Raw genomic sequence first — 21,731 nt, forward strand, 5'->3', positions numbered from 1 at the left:
AAGCACATTTTACAACTGCTTTTATTAAACATTGCAACCAAATGAGGGCAAACATCTCTGGTCTCCCTATATTTCCCTGTCTCATTCCCACTAGTTCTCAGCAAATAAAATTCTCCACCCACCCCCCCTCAAGTTAAAAAAAACCCACATAATTATAACTTTATGCCTGAATTATATTTCCTCTTTCAACTTGTTAGTTTCCTCTTTAAGCTCAGATGTTCCTGCATATCTCTGCTTGTGCTGGGAAAACAGCTCAATGAAACCAAACTTGACAATTTGGGTTTTGTATACCAAATTAAAGGCTGTCTTGGAAGCTGTCACTACCGTTCAGATCCCCCCCCCCCAATGCGGCGCCAAATTAGCATGCGCTCCGGCAAGGCGTCTGCTCCGCTCCACGTGTGTCTTCTGGAAACAAGGGGCGCCATGGGGAGAGGAGTGTCGAGGGGCCCTGAAGGAAGCCCCCGAGAGCCCAGGAGGGGCTGGAAGAAAAGCCTCCCTGAGCAGTGGCCTTCTGGAGGAGAAGGAAGGAAGAAGGCCACGTTCATCAGCTCCAGCCTGTTCAGGACGACCCTGTGCCCAGCCGGGCGCTTCCGGACACGGCCGCGGCCCCGTTATGAGTCTTTATGAGGCTACGTTTCCCTGCACAGGCCGGACCACCCCGAGCTCTACCTGTGAGGGTCCGGAGGGGAGGGGCCGATCCAGGAACCCCGAACGGGCCGCTTCGGTGAGAGATCCAGAAACACGGGCGCAGGAGCCGGTGGCGAGAGAGACGCCCACCGCGGCCCAGGCCGGGACCGCCAGCGCGAGAGAGCCAGAAAGGGCAGGGGAGGAGGCCCGAGGGGGGAGCTGAAGGAGGAGGCCCGAGGGGGGGGCGCCCCGGGCAGCGCCAGGGGTCGGGGCCTGTGTGGGCATCCAGTCCCCGGAGAGTCAGAGAAAATGAGAACAAAACCGTCCCTTCGACCGAACCAATGACTCGGCGCACGTCTGAGGACACGCAAAAGGGCGACAGAGGACTCGACCTGCCATTTCCCTGAAGGGGACCCGATAGAGTCTGTGTCTCTTCTGCCACAGATAATCCTGTCCTCCGGAGCTGCTGCTCGGGGCCCGAGGGCCAGGCGACCGGGGCTCAGGGGCCAAAGCAGGGCCGGACCGAGGCCTGCCCGGAGCCCAGCCTGGGAGCCTGGACCGAGGACTGCCCAGGAGCCCGGCCTGGGAGCCTGGACCGAGGACTGCCCGGGAGCCTGGACCGAGGACTGCCCGGGAGCCTGGCCTGGGAGCCTGGACCAAGGACTGCCCGGGAGCCTGGCCTGGGAGCCTGGACCGAGGACTGCCCAGGAGCCTGGCCTGGGAGCCTGGACCGAGGACTGCCCGGGAGCCCCTGTGATTCTTAGGGTTCTAAATACAGCAGAGTGTTTCCTGAACATGTAAAAGCCACTGTATATACGTACGTGTGTGTGTGTGTGTGTGTGTGTGTCCTTGTGTGGGAGTGACTTGGCCAGGATGATCCAGCCAGCATTTGTCAGATACAGACAAGCCAGGTGTTTCTGTCTCCTGGGCCATCTCCCTCCCTTCTACAAACACACACACACACACACACACACACACACACACACACACACACACATATATACACATACATATTTATATACATATACATATTTATATATGTGTGTGTGTGTGTCTTGTATGTACATATAATAAACACAGAAGTCACTACGGAGGGCCACACCATTAACTAAGGGAGGTGAACAAAGGCTCGTGGGAAGCTGTCCCTGGAGGGGAGCCTGGAAGGACACGACCCGTTCTGGGGTGGACGTAAGGAAGGAGCCCCCTGCAGTCTCGGGGCCGTCTGTGCCACGAGGTTAGTCACTTAAGAGCAAATCCGTTTCCTCATCTATAAAATGGGATAAGATTCCTATTTCTTACCTTCCTGATCCCTGGTGAGAAACGCTGTAAACGTCGAAGCCCTTTGGGATAATCATAATTATTCGCTTATAACGAACGCTGAATCACAATAATGGTTATATTTAGCCCCCGTCCCGCTATCAGCCATCCGGCCTAGGTGATGGGGAACAGAGAGAGGCGGAGTGACCGCCCGTCCAAACGTTCCCCAGGAGTTCCTCACCCCAATATCAGACGAGGATAAAGAGAAGAGACGCTCCGGAGCAGGGGGATGACGGAGAGAAAGCACAAAACAAAGATGGTGAAACCCGAGGGGCCCTTGGCCAGAAGCCCAAGCCAATTCAGGTATGTGGGGGGGTCTTTTTATTTTTCCCCAAACCCTTACCTTCCATCTTATATCCATGCCAAATATTGGTTCTGAGGCAGAAGGGAAGGGGACAGACAATTGGGGTTAGTGACTCGCCCAGGGTCACACAGTGTATGTGAGGCCAGCTTTGAACCCAGGATCTTCGATCTCCAGGCCTGACTCTCTAACCATCGAGCCCCCCTCGCTGTCTCTAGGGAAGTCTTTCAAGGGCCCCCAAATACTCTGGGCATAGGCCGAAGGGATCATTCCAGACCAGAACATCCTCGTGTGGTCTGAGGGGATGCGGCGAGGGATCTGCATGTGAGGGAGCATTCATTCACTGGCCCCCAGAAGTGTGGGGACCCCCGTCTGGAGGGTCCTGCAGTTCAGCCCCCAAGAGGGGGGACGGAAGCCTACCTGTGATCTTGTCACGCACAAGCTTGCAGGACTCGATCTCTCCGATGCTGCCGAAGAGGCTCCGGAACTCCTCCTGGGTCATGTTCTGGGGCAGGTAGTTGACGATGAGGTTGGTCTTGCTGTCGTCCGTGGTGGCCCCGGTCTGCATGGGCGAGGGGCAGTTTCGACCATTGCTGGACGGTCCGTTGGTCGTGTTAGATGCAGGGCCGTTTGATACCTGAGGTTCCATGGTGCTAATTATCTAAATCAAACAGGAAGAGGAAGAAGATAAGCTCGCCCCCTTTCCCAGGCACCAGCAAATGGCTCTTTGAGGAGATGGTTTTTTTTAAAAAGAGAAAACATACAAACACGAGTCAATTTATCAATAAACATGTATTAAAGACCTACCACATACCAGGTAGGATGCACAGTCGTGGACACAAGCATGCGCACACACACACACACACACACACACACACACACACACACAAAATGCAATGAACACGGCCAATTCGTGATCTCTTTTACATGATGTTCGATTCCACGTATTTCTTATAGGCTGTCTGGAAATTCAGAACGCAGAGGAATGCAGGGGAAGGTCCCTTCTTGCTTTGTTAATGGAAAGCTCCTCCTATTTTACTGCCCAATCACTGGCAGAAATGTGCACCGAGCCTCACCAAATTATAATTTAAACATAAAGTAATCGTCATGATTAAACTTATAATTCTATTAAAGCTGGAGGGAAAGGGGGACCCCGCACTCAATCCAGACGCCTATGCCGACTAGATCAGCCTTGGCGCCTGTTCACGAGCTATCTCATAGAGAAAGAGGACAGGAAGTCAACGGGCGCCATTTTGTATGGAGACATTTGGGAATCGGAGCCACTCCCGAAATCACGGAGGAAGGCCCGGTCTGGGCAGCTGCGGAGGACCATCAGACAATTTCTCTGACCACTGACTTATCGGCCTTTCTGTGCCCTTGTACAGGATGATGGCATCATCGTTATCATCATCCCACCTTTTTCCATCTTTCAGTGTGGTTTCTGATGGAAACTGAGCTGGGGCAAGCAGCTTTTCTATTACTCTTTGATACTGAATTATCTCTGGCTTACGTCACTAGGAATAAACGAAAAAACATTTATTAAGCATTTGCTATAAACAAATCCCAGAGTGTGCACGGAGCCGAGGCCGATGATCCCTGTTTCCCCAGAGCTCCCATGCTAATGGGGGAGGGAACCCAAACGTTTGGGGGGTTTTAGCTGTGAGTCAGATGGGCAAGTGGCTAAACAAGATGCCTTCTCCCGAAGGTCATTTCCTCTGACGAAATCGTATCTGCTTCTTTTGTTGCATCATTGCTATTTTCATTAACTTTATACAATAGCCCTGAAAATTAAAAAAATCTCTCTGCTCATCATTGCCTTACGAGATGAAGGGCGCAGGGACCCCGAGTCGTGTTTTACAAATGAGCAAACTGAGGCTCAGAAAGAACTCCCAGGGTCACAAGACGACGCCACCACAGACAAAGAATTCTCTCTCAGTCTCTATCTGGGTACAGGTCAATGCTGACCCTAAAACCAGACTTAACTGAACACGTAGTTTCTTGTAATAACTATGAATGGTAGTCACAGTGTGAGGAGAGCCAGCAGAAATTTCAAAGAACATCCCATTGGACTCCTCGTTCCTCCTGTTAATAATAATAATGGTGGTGATGATAGTAATAATGGGAGAAGCATGAGATAATAACAATAATTCACCCTGGTGCAGCAGTGCAGAGTTGACAAAGCACCCGGTGAGGCAGGCAATGCAAACGGGCCAAAAATTATACCAGTTTTACAGAGGAAGAAATAGATATTCAGAGGGGGCAAGTCGCTTCTCCAGGTCACACAGTGTGCTGCTGCAAACATGGGGCTGGTCAATGGATCGTGCTTCAGAGCTCTTTAAGTGCTAATTAGACTCAACTGAATTCCAAGCCAATAAGCATTTATAAAATAATATACATTTAAAATGAAATAAATAGCACAAAAATAAAGGCTCCACTGTCCCACTAAATAAGGCTTAACTCGACCCTACTAATGAAATGGTCCCCACACGGAGCCCAGAGGGTCTCTCCAATGTGGTGTTGTGTTGTTGTTTTGTGAAAAGGAAGGGTAAACTCTTCCGTCTTCTCTATTTGCAGTCCAAAGGCACTTCAAAAAACGGTGATCAGATGTCCATATTCCTCCTACCATTTTTCTATATTAAACCACTTTTCTCTCCAGAGGCCCAGAGAGCAGCTGCTCCGGTGATGGAAGGCCGGCACCACACAGCCATCCAGGCCAGAGGCCTGTCCTCCAGATGTGAGGTGTAGAAGGATGAAGACGTAATTAACTCAGGGGCAACAGCATCCAAGGAGGCCAGAGGCCCTTTCCATCTCCATCAATGGACATGACGTGTTAAGGGGGAAAATATAGGAAGGGGAAAAATATGTTCTCAGATATGAGGGAGGGGGTAGGCTGCCAGCTCCCTCGAGCCCCGTTTGAAAAGACTGGACTCTCCTGCAGTTGTCGAGAGATGAGGGGACCAAGTATGGCGCCAATCTGCTCACTGCTTTTTCCTGTAAACTAGAATGTCAATGTCAGGGACCCAAAGCTCTGGCTTCCTAAAAACAGCTGAGAGCTTCCCCAATGTCAGTGACCAGAGGGGCCATCTAGACCCACCTCCACCTAAACTGACTGGGGATCTGGTGCCTCCTTTGGATATGGCGATGAAGATACAGTTGACCTCCTGGAGGACATGTGCCTTGAGCTGTCCTTGCAGTAGCCCAGGCAATCCATTTAACAGACAGTGTCCGGGCAGTGGTCACAAGCCAGTTAGTTCCCTCCCCTCTGTGGTCACAGATAGCTAGCTTCCCTGATGTCGGCAGTCTTGGCAAACGTGCTGCTGGTCATGAGGGGTGGCTAGCTGAGCGGTGAAAATCCTTCTCTGACACAGAGAAAACAACATGAACCATATGCCTGGCCTGTTGATGGTACACCTGGAGAGTCACCTTCATGAGCCATGCCATCCAAGTTTGATTCTGTCTGAAGTCTCATAGCTAGGGACCCATGACCCAAGACATGAGAGAGGGCTGAAGTGGAGAGTCTAGGGTATGGCCCCATAACAGTCAAGAGCCCTGAGGGACAATTAAAAGAGACCTGTCTAGGAAAGCAGAGGACCTGGGTTCAAATAACACATCTGATGCTTACTATTACTTCCTTGGACTGAGTTTTCATATTTACAAAATGAAGGGGTTGGACTACATGGCTTCTAAGATCCTTTCCATCTCTGCTTCTATGATCCAGAGAAAAACCAAGAAAACTCAAAAAGTATAACATCTACAGGAGGTCCTAGGTTCAAACCCAGCCTCAGCCACTTCCCAGCTGTGTGACCCTGGGCAAGTCACTTGACCCCCATTGCCCACCCTTACCAATCTTCCACCTATGAGACAATACACCGAAGTACAAGGGTTAAAAAAAAAAAGTATAACATCTTTCCCTTAAAAAAGAGAACAGTGAATACGAAAACAAATATGCACAGGATAAATCCTCGGCCATCTGGGGCTCCTGAATGTGTGACTTTAAGGAAGTCATTTTCCTTCTCTGGCCTGGTAAAATAAAGGGATTGGATGATATGGTCTCTGATGTCTCTTTGAACTCTAGACCTATAATCCTGAGAAGCCCCATCACTTTATACTTGAGGAAATGAGGCAGAGAGGGGTCACCAGGAACCATGTCAGAGAACTCAGATTTGGGGCCTGCCCAGCAAGACTTAATGGGCTGTCCCAGACTGTTAAGACTCTTTTTAGTTTGTGGTTCTATATGACCTTGGGCAACTCACTGGGGAGGGGGGAGATCCTCTCCTCTGTCACTTTAAGAGGTTGGTTCCATCCCTTCCCTTCTTGTTGTAAGTCCTATGATCACAGTGCTTGCTATACCAAGGTAGGCACAAAAAATATGTGTTGACTTGACTTGGATTGATTAATTCTAGGTTGGATCGTCTAGCTTTTTCACACACTTTTCTTGTGGGGTAAAGGGGGTGCCAGTCAAAACTTCTCTCAATTACCAGCCTGGCCTGGATTCCAGGTGATCAGAGGCCTTTGTTGCTTTTTTTGTTGGCAGTTTGTTCTAAATAAATTAATTTACTGGATAACCGAATCCTGGATAAACTAGGCATAGCTACCCCATGTTTTCACGGTATCAAAGCATCTCAGGATTAAGAGGGACATCAGAGGCTGCCTTGTTCTACTTCTAAATGTTTTTGTAGTTCCTTTACCTCCCCCCCCAAATTGTGTGTAAACTCTTTGAGAGTCCCTATCATTTCTTTTTTTTTTCCTGTATCCCCAATGTCAGGTATGATGCCTGGCCCAGAGTAGCATTAAATCAAATTTTGCTGATTGACTTCCTCACTCTACCTAGCACCTGTTTTTCATAATAGGCAGCATTTTTATGGTGCTTCAGGGTTTGTAAAGCCCTTTACATGCTATCTCATTTAACTCAACTTTTCTTCCCAATCTTACAAAGGGTGAAGAGTCTCCAGAGAGAAGGAAAAGAGGGGGAAAGAAGGGAAGCACGGCAGTATCTCCCTCTGCATGGCCATCGAAGGAGCTGAGGGGTCAGCTGCCTCCATCATTTGCTTTTTCTTTGTGGGGTCCATTCTCCCTGAAGTCTCCCAGATCAAGTCTTGCTGGCCAGGGCTCTTTCCATTATTCCCTCAATACCCTTCTCTGTTAGCTCCAGATGAAGGGGCAAAGAAAGGCACAGACATCAAGGAGATGGTAGCAAGGGTCTCCTCCCACCACATTCGGCTCCCTCTCTTTCCCTAGCATGGCTACAAAACCAAGGCTGCCTTTCAGCAATCATGGGCTGCTCTGCCCTTGAAACAAGGTCATTGGGAGAGAGAATGGAAAGATGGGTTCTTGAGCCTGAATCCAGGTGGAAGGGTGACCCTGGACTTCAGAATATACATGTGACACATGGATATGACCAAGTTTTAAAAAAAAAAAGCATTAAGATGCTCAAAGATGATTTTTTTTCTCTTTTCCAGAATTCTGTCTCTAGTTTTCTGTTAAGATCTTTAATTTGCTGCTCATCCTGCTTCCCGGAGCTCATACCCTGCAATGCCTAATAACACACTCATGTACACACACATACACATACACACATATGCACAAAAATATGCATAACCATGTAATTTTTTAATAAACTCAAAAGAGAATGAATCCAAACTCTGTATGGCAGGGTTGACCATATTTTAAAGTCCTACCAAACACAATCCTCCCAGCCCTCCAATACCTTCAGGACCCAGCACAGGTGGTCTATGGTATTACCTCAGACCTTGTCTCCTCTGTTCTGTATCCCCCAAACACCTACCAAGACACCATGGGAATGGTTCTGTGAAATACCATTCTAGAGATGCAGAAACTGAGGCACAGAGAGTTTGTGTACCTACCAAAGAAATCTGAGTAAAGTGCTTGGATTTATCATCTCCGATGACAAGAGAACTAAATTTCTATGGCAATTTATGTGGGAGATGTGGCCCACTAGGCAAGTGAAAAATCTGTAACTTGCAAAGGAACTTTTTTTTTAAACCCTTGTACTTCGGTGTATTGTCTCATAGGTGGAAGAGTGGTAAGGGTGGGCAATGGGGGTCAAGTGACTTGCCCAGGGTCACACAGCTGGGAAGTGGCTGAGGCCGGGTTTGAACCTAGGACCTCCTGTCTCTAGGCCTGACTCTCACTCCACTGAGCTACCCAGCTGCCCCCAAAGGAACTTTTAAAAAAAGAAAGTTTACCTCACCCCGTGGCCTTTTAGGAGTTAAAACCTAATTCTACTGAATTTAATGATCAGAACATGCCGGGGTGGATGATGGAAAGAAGTCACAGATATCTTAAGCATCTCACTATATTGTGAGTATGGCCAAGAGCCAGGGAGACCTGGATTTATATCTCAACATAAACACTCATTAGCTGTGTGACTCTGATCAAGTCACTTCAATTGTCAGCCTTAGTTTTCTCACCTTTACAAAAAAGGAGCTATAGTAGAAAAACTTCAGAGGTCCCTTCCAGCTCTAAGCCTTAGAATTCTCTGACTCTCCTTGCAGAGATATCTCTACTGTTGATGGTTCATCACATCAGTTTTTTCCAGTAAGTGCCAAGAAGCCCAGGAAGCCACATCCAGGTAAGATCCAACATCTTCCCTGTGGCCACCTTGTCCCTCAGCCACTTCTAGTCAAGGGGAAGAGCTGTATGAAGCCCATTTCTAGCTCCCATGTGGGCAAGATGGCAGTCTCTCCCAGATATACCCCTTCCCTCTCACCTCCCCCAGAAGGCTAAGTCAAAGTTTAATCTCCCCTCCCTCATCCATCTGGTCCTGACCATCAGCTCATGCATCACTCCATGGGTCAGCCCAAGCCAAAGTTTCTCCAGAAGACCTAATGGAAGCCAAAAGCCATCACCACCCATTCCAGGAATAGTTGCTCCATTGGAACCTCAAGCTTGCTTTCTCCCAAGAGCTACAAAGCCCATTGTTGAAAAGGGTCAGGAGGATGCATGATTTCTGGGTGGTCAGTTATCTCTGCCCACTTCACACACAAGTGCCTTCCAAGGTCAACTCATCTCCTTCTGAGTTGGGAGGATTCTCCATCCCTCACCTTGGAAATTCAAATCCCCACACAGATTAGACTGAACATACAGTGGCCTGAGGGGTATGGGAACACATGCTGAACTCCCTAATGGTAGGATCATGGGAGCAGGGAGGAATGTGGTCCTGAGCCCCTTTAGAGAAGGTGATCAGAAGCTGGAGAATTTCTGGAGCATCCTGTGAGTGAGCAGTGAGGGCTAGGCTAGAATGGAAGATCCCAGATTGAGAACTAGAAAGGGAGCAATAGATCATCTTAGCCTGATTCCAAATTTTTCAAGAGTAATTTACCCAAGCTCACGCAGAGCTGGGAATCAAATCAAGACTCTCAAACTTTAAATCCATGGCTCAGTCCAATGTACTGCTTGATGAGCTCTCAAGAGTCCCCTCTACTTCAAAGCAGGGGCTACAAAGAGAGCAGGGATTCTTAACCTGGGCCCGTGGCCCACTCCTTCCCAAGGAGCCTGATGACAGATTCCAGAGGGTTGATGTTCTTAGAGGGGGAAAAATTACATCTTTATTTCACCAATATCTATAACTGAAATTTAGCCTTTCTTTGCATTCATTCAAAAACATGGTGCTGAGAAAAGGTCCAGGGCTTCACTAGCCTGCCCAAGGGGTCCAGGATACCTAGAGCCCCAAGCATGCTTTTCATATACACCACACTAGAGTGTGAGCTTCCTGAGGGGGAGGGAAGATGCCTAACACAGACAGAACTCAAGAAAGTAAAACCATGAAGACGTGAGTTTGAATCCTATATCAGAGACACATACAATAGTTTTGTCATCCTGTGGCTTATTACTCAACCTATCCCTTCATTTTCTCATCTGCAAAATGGGGATAAAAATGATGCCTATCTCAGAGGCAGCTGGAGGTACAGTGGGTAGCACCATAGGCCAGAGGTCAGTAAGACCCAAGTTCAAATACAGCTGCAGACACTTACGGTGTGACCAGGAATGAGTCACTGCACCCATCCACCTGTTTCCTCAAGTAAAATGGGGACAATAGTGTCCACCTCTCTAACTACCACACCATCTTAGCAGAAACTCAGCAAGCCTTGAAAATGCCCCCTAAACGCAAAGTCCTAGTCTAGGCACCAGGGACCCAGAGAAAGACGTAAAGGACATTACTTTTTACGGAATGCCCACCTGAAGTCAGCACTAGACATCAGGCTCCGTGAGGCCAGGCACTACTCCTCAGGGTTAGCTTCCAACCTAGGCAGCAGACCCTGGAAAATGCTTCTTTTAAATAAACACATCAGTTTCCAAAGCATAACTATATACTCCCACAGTCAAAGTCACTGCTGAATACATTTTTAAATCCTCTGCCCTTCCCACCTCCCTAGCATCTGGCCAAGCGGGCAGTTTACAACAGGAAGGCCTGGGAAAAGATGGTCCAGAGCACACGGGGCAGGTGACAAGCCCAACAGCAAGCGTTTTCTGTTCACTTGATGTATTTTAAAAACAGGGAAGGAAAGTTAAGAGATAGGTTGGGGAGCGTGATGCATAGGGTGAAGGCACTCCAATTGTGTCACTGTGGATGCCAATGATGGGGATGGCCAAGTACACTTACTCGACACATTAACCTTACCCCCCCCCCGTATTTAAAACTAGCTCTCTCTCTCTCTCTCTCTCTCTCTCTCTCTCTCTCTCTCTCTCTCTCTCTCCTTCCCTCCCTCCCTCCCTCTCCTAGTCTTAAACTTGACTCTAATTCACCAAGTGGCCATTAAGTCTTTTCCCCTTTAGACCCCTCTCCAAAGTGATACAAGGATTTGCATTCAGAAAATATGGATTTAAACTCTGCCACTGACCCTGATGGTACTAAGACCTCAATCAGGTCATTTAAATAGCCTGGGTCTCAGTCCCCTCCATCCTGTAAAATATTAGGGGTATAGAAGATGATCCCCAAATGTCTTTACTAGCTAGAGATATTGTAGACTATTCATTTGGGTAGTGCCACAGGAGAAATTCAAACTCAGATCTTCTGATTCTCAATCTAGATCCCTCTTTCCATTGCCCAATCCTATCTTTTCTTTCTTTCTTTTTTTTTCTCAAGGCAAATGGGGTTAGGTGACTTGCTCAGGATCACACGGCCAGGATGTATCTGAGGTCAGCTTTGAACCATGTCCTCTTAACTTCTGGTGCTCTATCTACTGTGCCACTCTAGCTACCTCATCCTAATTTTTCTATAGACTTCCAAGTATCTAGGAATTTAATGAGCATTTGTCCAATAAATACTTTATTTGTGTATTTCTTGTCTCCCTATGAACTCCAAGAGCACTGAGGCATATTCTTTGGTACTCCCCTTGGTTTGTATCTCTATATCTATGGATATTCATAGCCGAGAGAAAGAGAGAGAGAGAGAGAGAGAGAGAGAGAGAGAGAGAGAGAGAGAGAGAGAGTGTGTGTGTGTGTGTGTGAGTGTGAGTGTGAGTTGTTGTTGTTGTTCCCAGCAGAGATAGTCAATATTTACTGAATTCATTTCTTACATCTAAAGTAAGAAGAAAATGCTAAAACCTAGGGTTTCCTTTTACATATGGAGGTCGATATTTGAGCTAATGACATAAACACGTTCCTGCATTTGAGGCAAGACTAATTATACAGAACCAGAGAAGGCTAGATGCAGAAGAGACTCTTATGGACCACTTGGGCCAATCGTTTGAAACATCAACTTCAGAAATCCTAAGATGAGGTTGTCTGAAAAAAAATTCTGAGGGTCTTAGTGGATTCCAAACTCCATGAGCCAAAGGGGGAACAAGTGAGTGCACTCTCAGGCTCCCTCAGAATATAAGTGTCTTGCAAGGAGGGATTGTTTTACTCTTTGTCCCGGAGGACACTGTGTCCGGTACATAGTAGGTGCTTAATAAATGCCTGATGATGCATGGGGTGACAGGGGAGACTACAGTAGGAGGGCGGCAGGGCCCAGGATGAAGGAGAGAAGCTTGGCTAGGAGGCCACTCCTAGAGTACAGCTCTGGGCGCCGTGACAGAGAGAAGACACTAAAGCTAGAACGAGGAGGTGAAGGGCTCGGCCGGCCGAGGCGCATTAGGAGCTGAGGGTGTTTACCTCGGACAACAGAACCCTGGGGTCGAGGGGGGCAGGGACATGAGAGTCGTCTTCCAAAGCAGTTAAAGAGGGAGAGAGGAGCCTTGTTGGGTTCTGCCCGGCTCCCAGAGAACGAGGAAAAGGGGGTAGAATGTGCGAAAAGGGCCAACGAGGTTCTGTCCTTCATACAATAAGGGCTGCCTTCGGAGGGGAGTGGTCAAGTGTCCTTGACGGGGTACCAGCAGAAGCAAAGGACGGATGATGCAGGGAGAAGGCTGCCTGGATGAGACGCCTCGGAGGACTCTCTGCTTCTGAAGGCAGCGCCGTATTTCGTCTAAACACCCGCCGCCTCTTCCCGAGGTCCCGGGCTCTGCTGTCACTTCCGAGTCCCCAGAGCTAGAAGAGCGCCTCCCACGTAAAGTCCGAATCACACGCAGTTTAATTGCACCTCACCGGATCACAGAGACACGAGGAGGCCGGAAAAGCTCATCCGAAGATCTTCTTTATTTTTAAACAGTTGAGAGAAGAGGCGACGAGAAGAGCCGGCTCAGAGGCAGGAAGGCAGCTGGCCTCTCCTGCCTTTCTCGGAGGATGAGGCCCACGAGATGTGGCTCGTGGCCGGTCACAGACATCTGGGTGGGAGGAAAGAGAGAAGGCCTCGGGCTCTGGGGGCCTCGTCGCCTTCTCGCCAACCTTGGGCTGGGGAGAGTCATTCTCAGAGCAGATCCTCCGCTTTTGCCATGCCCCGAGTCCCAATATTGCCCATAAATGGAAGTCTCTGTAAACTTTGTGAGAGACTCTATTTATCTAAACATAACTTAGATTTATGGGCTCTATTCCATAAGGGGAATAAAAATTTATAGCCACCCCTTTAACAAGACCCTCCTTACGGGGAAGCCGAGTGACACACGGCCAGCATTTTATTAACCGAGAGCAGAGATGCGGGTCCCCGTGTGCTCCCCTGCTTGGGCTCAGCTCAGAGCCCTGCCAGGCTGTCGGGCCCTCTCTGAGAAGCCGCTCATGGGTGGTCCTCCTAAGCCTACCCTCTCAGGAGGGGAGACCCGAACCCTTTATATTAGCAACCCCGCATCTAGCTCGTTGCCCGGCACCAGGAGCGAGAGGCCGCCCCAACTGGGACTGAACATTCCACGGCCCAGCCACGGCTGGCGGCCCAGAGCAAGAGGGAGGCGAGGTCCCAGGCCCCTCCAGCCATCTTGTCCAATCTCCTTACGCCACGAGCCCAGAACACGGAGCCCGCTGGGCGTGGACGTGCTCCAGAGCGCCAAGAGCTAGCCGGGGTGCCCAAGGGGAGTCCCCCAGCCAAAAGAGGCTCTCCTACACGCCCTGCGCTCTTGCCTGAGCTGCGACTCACCAAAAAGGCCGACGAAGGACAAAGGATATTAGAAAGGAGAGCAGCATCCAGACGGAGGAGCACCTGAGTTCAATTAAATACAACAATATTTATTTAAAGGCACATCGGCGGGTTTCTGGAGCTCTGTGTATAAGCGCTAACCCTTGGGTACGAAGGGGGAAAAACAGCACTCCCAAACTGTTAACAGCATGAAGGAATAATGTTTACCCAGGGCAGAGGCATGGAAGCAAACCATGAAAAAACAGGCTTAAATTATTCATGAGGACAAGAACAAAGTCCTAATTCTCCTTTAGAGCAACTTCCCATTTAACCCTCTTTCCTCCTGGAAAGCCTGAGACCCCCACGGACCGACACCCCCCTGGAGGCCAGCCCCAAGTTACGGAAGTCACAAAGGCTTCTCTCTGGTTCGAGGCGGACGCAGACCCAAGAGACAAGTAGTTATCTATGTGCGGCCAAGGGAGGGGGAGGACGAGATCTTTAACATCCCATTAGCTGGGGAAGCCCAAAGGACCTGGGCGAGGCACCCCCCAAGCCTCTCTCTGTTCCCCATCCTGGGTAAAGACTGGACTTAGCCGGGTCCCTCTCCAACAATAGGCGCACCAAGTTGGGCTGATGTTATGCTATGACAATTAGAGAAATGATTTCCTACCAACTTGGGGTGGACTACCTGCATCCATCAATCGATCAACCAATAATCAACCACTGGGCCTGGGTCAACGGGCTGAAATGGTCATGTCTGGTTCAGAAGGGTTCCTACTTCTCTGCTCTAATCCGGCTTTAAAGCTCATGACCTCCCCCCGGCCCTCTGTCCCTCGGTAGCCCTGTGAACACAAGCATTAGTGGGTGTGCGGTCTCAGGGCATCGGACCTGAAGTCAGGAAGACCTGAATTCAAATCCAGCCTCAGACACTTACTAGCTGGGTGGCCCTGGGTAAGTCGCTTCATCCTGTTTGTATCCATCTGTTCTCTCATCTAGAAAATGAGCCGGAGGAGGAAATGGCAAATCACTCCAGGCTCTTTGCCAAGAAAACTCCAAAAGAGGTCAGACTCAAATCAAAGGCCTGATCGACAACAGTATTTAAGGCAGGAATTTAAGAGAAAAGGATTGTGCCTGCTAGCTGCAGACCCTCTCATCTGTGCTGTCAGGACCCATGTCCTTCCCCAGGAGTTCTTAAATCTAAGGCCCCTGAGCACGACTGCTTGTTTGTTTTATATCTGGGGGTTTTAATATTTTGATGGGCTACCTTCCTACGCCTTGGTAATCTTCTGTATTTTATTTTGTCTATTTAAAAACATGGCTCTGAGATTGCCTGCCTGCTTGCCTGCCTGCCCAAGGGTCCAGGACAACTGAAAAGGTGAAGAAGATCCACTGCTTTCCCCAAGATGCAATCTGACTGTTTATAAAGCACTTAAAAACAAAAATGCTGGCCGTGGGGTCCCTGGAGCAGGCCTGGGTGGGGGCTGCCCAGGAGCTCTTTGCTCAGGCTCGCACTAGGCTGTGGGGGCCTCTCCAAAGGGCAGGTTCCAATCATCTGGCATTCAGAGACTTGGGGAAATGGCTGGCACTAAGCTACAAGCAGGTGTCCCATCTAAATTGGTAGGTGGCATCCCCTTGAAAGCCCTGAATGACCAAATGCCTTTTCCCTTCCCTCAATAGGCCTCCAGTGTCCCAGCCACCCTCCCTCCCTCGCTGGCTCCCTCCCCTCGGCCCAACTCTCCCGGCTCCCATGGAACGCCTGCTGGCCGAGCTCTGCTCTAAGGCGGCAGCTGCGGCAATGAGCACGCTGGCTTCAGCTCTAAATGCCGAGCAGCGCTGCTAATGGCGATGGCGAGGCAGGCTGTAGAATTCACCCTTTGGAAAGGCCTCCGCACAGAGGGTGGAAAGCACAGCTCGGTGGGAGGGGACGGGCCTTTAAAAAGTGGCTGGCCACCGGGCCGAGCGAGGGCCATGCATAATTTAAACGCAGGCACCAAGATGGATATTAAAAGCATAATCAAAAATTAATTTCACTTAGCAATTATCCCAGACTTCACAGAAATCCAAGTGCATTGTCTTCCTCCACACGCGCTCGCCTCGCGGACTTGCGTTTCCACCCCTGCCGCTCACATCTGGCCTCCTGCTCCTCTGCGAGGGCTTCTTCACCGACTCGCTGTTTTCCTAGAATCCCCAGGATTGGCGAGTGCTTGGACTGGGAGGTTAACGTGGGCCAGGAGCGCGTAGCTCCCCTTAAGAACAAAGGAGTCCTCTTCGGGGGCCCCGGGGCCCAGGGGAGCCACAAAAAGCTCTGGAGCGGGGGACAGGGTCCCCGGCACATACAGTGGGAAGCCAACAGGACTGGTCGTCAGGAGACCCCAGTTCAAATCTCTGCTCTACTATAAACGACCTGTGTGACCTTGACCAAATCAAATCACTAAATTCTCTAGACATAGCTGGAATGTCCATCAAAGCATGCCATTTTCCACTTTAGTTTATTTGTGTTTTTATTTTGGGGTTTTGCAGTATTCTCTCACAACAATGACCAATATGGGAATGGGTTTTGGGTGCTAATACAGATGTTTTTTATTTATATATTATTTATTTATATTTATATATAATTTATATGTTATATTTCTATAGAATGTGTTGTTATGTTATATAAATATACTGTATAATGAATATAAATATATATTATAGATATATCAATAAATAACCCAAATCAAGTTGCTTTCTATCTCCAAGAGAAGGGAGGGAAAGAGACAATTTAGATCTTATAACTTCAGAAAACATGGGTGGGAAATTGTTACTATGAGTAATTTGGAAAATAAAATATCTTAAAATAAATAAATAACCTCCTTCCTATCAAACATAAATCAACACATTCTCTAGACCTGGGTTTCAATAGACAAGTATAGAAAGAACAGAAAACCAGGGAACCAAGGGCTGGGCGGGCGAGAAGGGACAAGGCCAAAGGAAACTGGACCGTCACAGAGTCCCATCCCCCTTGTTTTCCAGAGAGATGATGGCGGCTTAAGACTCAGAGTCAGAAGAATCTGTCAAAAGAAAGACTGGCTCGTTGGCATTGGATGATCCTATGACCTGTTTGTCCTCTGGACGAGGCCTTTCTTCTCTGTAAGGATATCTAATATTATCTCATAATGTATGTCTAATGAACATATTATACATAACCTCATCCTATCTACTATCTGCTCTCTAAGGGCTTAACCAATTCTGAATGCTGTAAACCCTGCAGAAAGGCACCTGGCCGTTTGGTTTGGGGCTCATTGCCTGCCGCTATTTGGGGTCTAGAAACAATGGGGGGATCGGGGCCTGCTGGCTGCAAGAAGGGAGAGCGCCAAACCCAGGTCCAGGCCGGGGCCTTCGGGGGGTAAAGAAAGCCCGGCTAATGAGCCGTGGAGGGAAAGGCTTGCCATCCTGCCAACAGTCACCCTGGGCCCGACCAGGTCTCCTGATGATCATGCATCGGGACTAAGAGGGCGCGGGGGGCACCCGCGGCCTGACCCGGCTCCAGCCTTCGATCCTTCGGGTGGTGGCAAAGCAGCCCGTCACGGTTTCTTGGAAGACACACAGGCATGTAAATGAACAGGCTGGAGAAGAGGCACGAGGGGAGGGCCTCCAACCATCCCTGCCAAGGAGCCTTTCCTAGGCAAGAGAGAGCCAACCAGGAGAGTCAGTAAGAGGCAGAGGAGGTCCACAAACAGAATAAATGATGTTCGCTAGACAACAATGGAGAAAGAACCGCCTCCAAGCCGAAAAGATCTAGGTTTCAATCGAACCCACACACTCGCTATTGGCCTGTGTAATCTCACACAAATTATTTCACCCTCAAAGACCTCAGTCTCCTCATCTGTCAGAGGAGGAGGTTCTAGACCCTTTGGGGCTTGAAACCCAGGATCCCGGGACGAGGTACACACCTGGACGATGGCTCATTCTTAAGGACAACAGGCAAGGCTCCATCTTAGGGAAGGAAGCCCAGTGGGAAGAGGCCCCCCATTGGGCTGGCCTCCCGACTCCCAGCCTCTTTCACTGAGTGACCACAGTCAAGGCCCTGGCTCCTCTGAGACTCAGTTTCATCTGTGAAATGGGAGCAGCAATTCGTCACGCCATGGGTAGAGTTCTTAGAGGGCTCCCTTCTCCTCACATTGAATGCTAGGACCATGCCCAAAGCCCCTCCTCAGGCACACTGAGGAAAAGATGAGCAAGTGTGAAGAAGAGGAGGAGGAAGAGAAGCAACACGGATAATAATAGCTCCCCCTCATCGAGGGCTGCTTTCAGATTTAGAAAGCCCTTGGCCCCCATCACCCCACTGAAGAGCACCCACCCCACTAGTGCTGTTATTATCCCCATTTTACAGGCTGAAAACTCAGAGTCCTCAAGGTCAAGGGCCTGGCCCCGGGCGGCACAGCCTATAAAGGCTTCTTCCATCAGGACTGACCCCACCATCTTCTGGAACCCAGGCCCAAGGCTCCTGCACTGATTCTAAAACACTACTCTGAGCCCATTTCCTGGCATGTAGTAAGTACTTTATAAATGCGCACTGGCTGACGGATAATGTTATTTATGAGGAACACACTGTGTGCCAAGCACTGGGGAGACCAAGCCAAAAGGGAGACACTCCCTGCCCCCAGAATCGAGCTCTGGAAAGAAGCTGAGTCTAACCTCCTCGTTTGAAAAGGCGAAGAAGCTGAGGCCCAGAGAGGGAACAACTGCTCAAGGTCACACAGTAGGCTGAGACTTTATTTTTTGGAAACCATCCCACCCTCCTCTAGCCGACTACCCAGCCCTGTGTCACGGGGAGGCTACCAGCCCCAGAGAGATGCCTGCCTCACCTCATCCTCCCCGCAAAGCCGGGGAGCGAGGCGGCGAAGGAGAAGCTGATTTACAGGAGAAGCGTTCCCAGCTGCAGGAGCAGAAAGGGCTGATCTATTCCCACAGATCCAGCCGACAAATTCTGATATCATGAACATTCTGCACTTGGACAGACGCTCGCTCTTTTCTTAATTACACGGTGCAGGCAGGGGCCTGTTTTGCAGAATCTGCCCAATCACACACCAGCCGTTCATTCCCCCAAACGCAGCTGCCAAAATTTCCCTGGTCTCTGTTGTGTTCTCGAGCTTCAAGGACATCCTGTGAATGTATAAACGCCATCCAGCAGAAGCCCACAGTGTCTCTGCCTCTCCTTCTCCTTGTCTCTGTCTCCATCTCTCTCCCCTTCTCTCTCTCTCTCCCCTTCTCTCTCTCTCTCTCTCTCTCTCTCTCTCTCTCTCTCTCTCTCTCTCCTCTCTCTCTTCCTCTCCTCTCTCTCTCCCCCCCCCTCCATCTTTCTGTCTCTCTCCATCTCTCTCTCTCTCCATCTTTCTTTCTGTCTGTCTCTCTCCTCCTTTTAACTATGGATTGGATGACTCCCTCCCAAGTTTAAATCAGAGAAGCTGAGAGGAAGCAGGGAGGTGGCCTGGTCTAATCTGCAGAATGAAAGGCTTCCCTGACCCCCCAACTCTTGAGTGAAGACCTCCAATGACAGAGTTCCCTCCTTCAACTAAGAAGCTCATTCTATAAGGGTCTAATTGTTGGGAAAACCAACCTTCATCTTGCTCCAAAGTCTGCCATCATCGTTGCCACCCTTGGGCCCCAGTTCTCTCTGTACATAACACATTTAGGAATAAGAGAGAGAGAGAGAGAGAGAGAGAGAGAGAGAGAGAGAGAGAGAGAGAGAGAACAAGCTCCTCATTTTAAAGGTAAGGACACTGAGGAATAGGAAGATGATGAACCTGCCAAGGATCACATCTAGTAAACATCAGAGGGGAGATTTGAACCTCTGATTCCAAATCTAGGGCTCCTTTCTGTTGTTCCATGCATCCCTCCAATTGGGGATGTAAAAGAACATGGACTGGCTCCAGCCAAAAGATCTGAGTTCAAATCCTTTTAACATTTATAGATAATCTTTATAATAAAAATAATTATAACAAATAATAATAATTTATAGATCACCTACTATGGATCATGCACTGTACTAAGAGATTTACAAACATATCTCATTATCTCCTCATAACAACCCAATAAGGGAGGTGCTATTATTATTCCCATTTTATAGTTGAGGAAACTGAGGCAAGTAGAGATTAAGTGATTTATCCAGGATTACACAATAAGCATTAGTGGCAGGATTTGAACTCTGGTCATCCTAGTCTAGCACTTTATCCACAAAAGCATCATCTAGCTGTAGAGACCCTTTGAGTCCAAATCCAGGACTTTATCCATTGTGCCATGGAACCCGACAGCCTTGGACATACTATCTAACCTGACCATCAGTTTCCTTACCAGCAAAATGGGGCCATGAGGCTTGCTTGCCCTCCTCTAGCATTACTGTCTGGATCAAGTAAGAGAAGGTTGCTGGGCACCCCAAGAAGGGCCCAGCACGCTCTGCATGATGCCACCTGTGTCGCTGAGATCCGCTGCCTGCCCTCCACTAGAAGGGGCCTTTGGACCTCCAAGCACTGTTCTTAAAGAGCTGAGCCCACCCACGTCAGCATTCCTGCCCTCAGACCGCTGGCTGCTCCCAATGAAATGGAGCCACGTTGTCCCTCTCGATCCTGTCCTGAGGCTCCGGCCTGCCCGTCTGGGCCCCGATTTGGGAGACCCAGAACAAGAGAACATCGACCCAACAAGTGCCGCCTGAGCCCAGGCCAGGCCCGGCCTCGTGCAGGGCACCTCAGGAGGAGGCCCCAGAAAAAGTGGAGGCCCCAGAAGGCAGAGGCCCCAGAAAGTGGAGGCCCACAGCGCCCCTGCCCAATGGGGCCCAGAGGCTGACAGAATAGACATGGTGGCAGACACACAACGAAGTCCGTGTCAACAGGACTGCTGCATTGGGCCAACCTGCACACAGGGGGCCTCCAAAGAACTGGCTAGTGTGCAGGATCCAATGGAGGCTGGTGGACTATAACATGGAGCCAGGGAAGTCACTACGTTCTCTGCACTTAGTCTTAGGCGGCTGCCCAGAGCTCTGAGCACGTAAGGGATTTTTTTAAACCCTCACCTTCCACCTAAGAGTCAATACTGTGTATTGGCTCTAAGGCAGAAGAGCAATAAGGGCTAGGCAAGGGGGGTGAAGTGACTTGCCCAGGGTTACCCAGCTAGGAAGTGTCTGAGGCCAGATTAGAACCCAGGACCTCCCATCTCTAGGCCTGGCTCTCACTGAGCTATCTAGCTGCCCCTACTTAAGTGATTTCAAAGACTCAGGGTCCCATAGCCAGAATGGGTCCCACAGAGGCAGAATTTGAACTGAAATCTGTCTTCCTTGCTGAGGCCAATTTCCTATGTCTTACAACAGCATTAAAAAAAAAAGACAAATTTAGGTTAAATGTTAGAATTCTAAATTTTTAGGGCTAGAAGAGAAAGGAAAGGCATCTAGATAACCCAGCAGCCTCTTCATTTTAGATTATTAGATTTTTAAGTTTTTATGATGTTTGTGTGAATTTTACAGATGAGAAAACTGAGACCCGGACAAACTTAAGCGGGAGCTTCACAAGATCCATACCCCCATGTGACTATGGAAGCGGCATCTCATTGTGGCAGCTGGTGTTGTCACTCCTTCTGTAAAGCCTTTTCGGACAGTCCTCATCTTATCTCTTCTGGCCTCACCCCTACCCCTTCCCACACACAAATTACGAATGTTCTTTCCTTTCTCCACACAGCTAAAGCATCATCTTCCTACTAGAGCCCTCCTTGCCTCACCATGTATTCAACTGGAGTCAGGAAGATCTGAATTCAGATCTAGATTCAGATACTTGCTGCACTGACCCAGCCTCAGTTTCCTCAACCGTATAATGGGAATGATTGGGAAGCACCTGCTTCCCAAAGTTCTTGTGAAGATCAAGTGAAAAAAATATTTGTAAAGCACTTTTCAAACCTGAAAGAGCTATCTAAATTCAAGCCAAGAATTAGCCAATTTAACCCCATAAGCATCCACTAAATAAATGTCTATTATGTAAAAAACAGCATACTGGAAATTGAGCTGATGACTCCAAA

At 49.1% G+C, this 21,731-nt stretch overlaps 1 protein-coding gene across 4 annotated transcripts in view; it reads right to left on the reverse strand.

Annotated features, from left to right (window-relative positions):
- Positions 1–21,731, reverse strand: part of ELAVL4 (ELAV like RNA binding protein 4) — a 106,731-nt gene that overhangs the window by 59,788 nt on the left and 25,212 nt on the right. For 3 of the 4 annotated variants that reach the window (XM_044671937.1, XM_044671935.1, XM_044671936.1), the window contains exon 1: positions 2,666–2,909. In XM_044671937.1, the coding sequence (XP_044527872.1) occupies positions 2,666–2,894 (229 nt within the window). In that variant the 5' untranslated portion in view covers positions 2,895–2,909. Of the gene's footprint in view, positions 1–2,665; positions 2,910–21,731 lie in introns of those variants that run through there. The other variant, XM_044671934.1, reaches the window with a different exon arrangement.

The sequence above is a fragment of the Gracilinanus agilis genome, chromosome 4, assembly GCF_016433145.1.
Source record: "Gracilinanus agilis isolate LMUSP501 chromosome 4, AgileGrace, whole genome shotgun sequence".
Lineage (NCBI taxonomy): Eukaryota > Metazoa > Chordata > Mammalia > Didelphimorphia > Didelphidae > Gracilinanus > Gracilinanus agilis.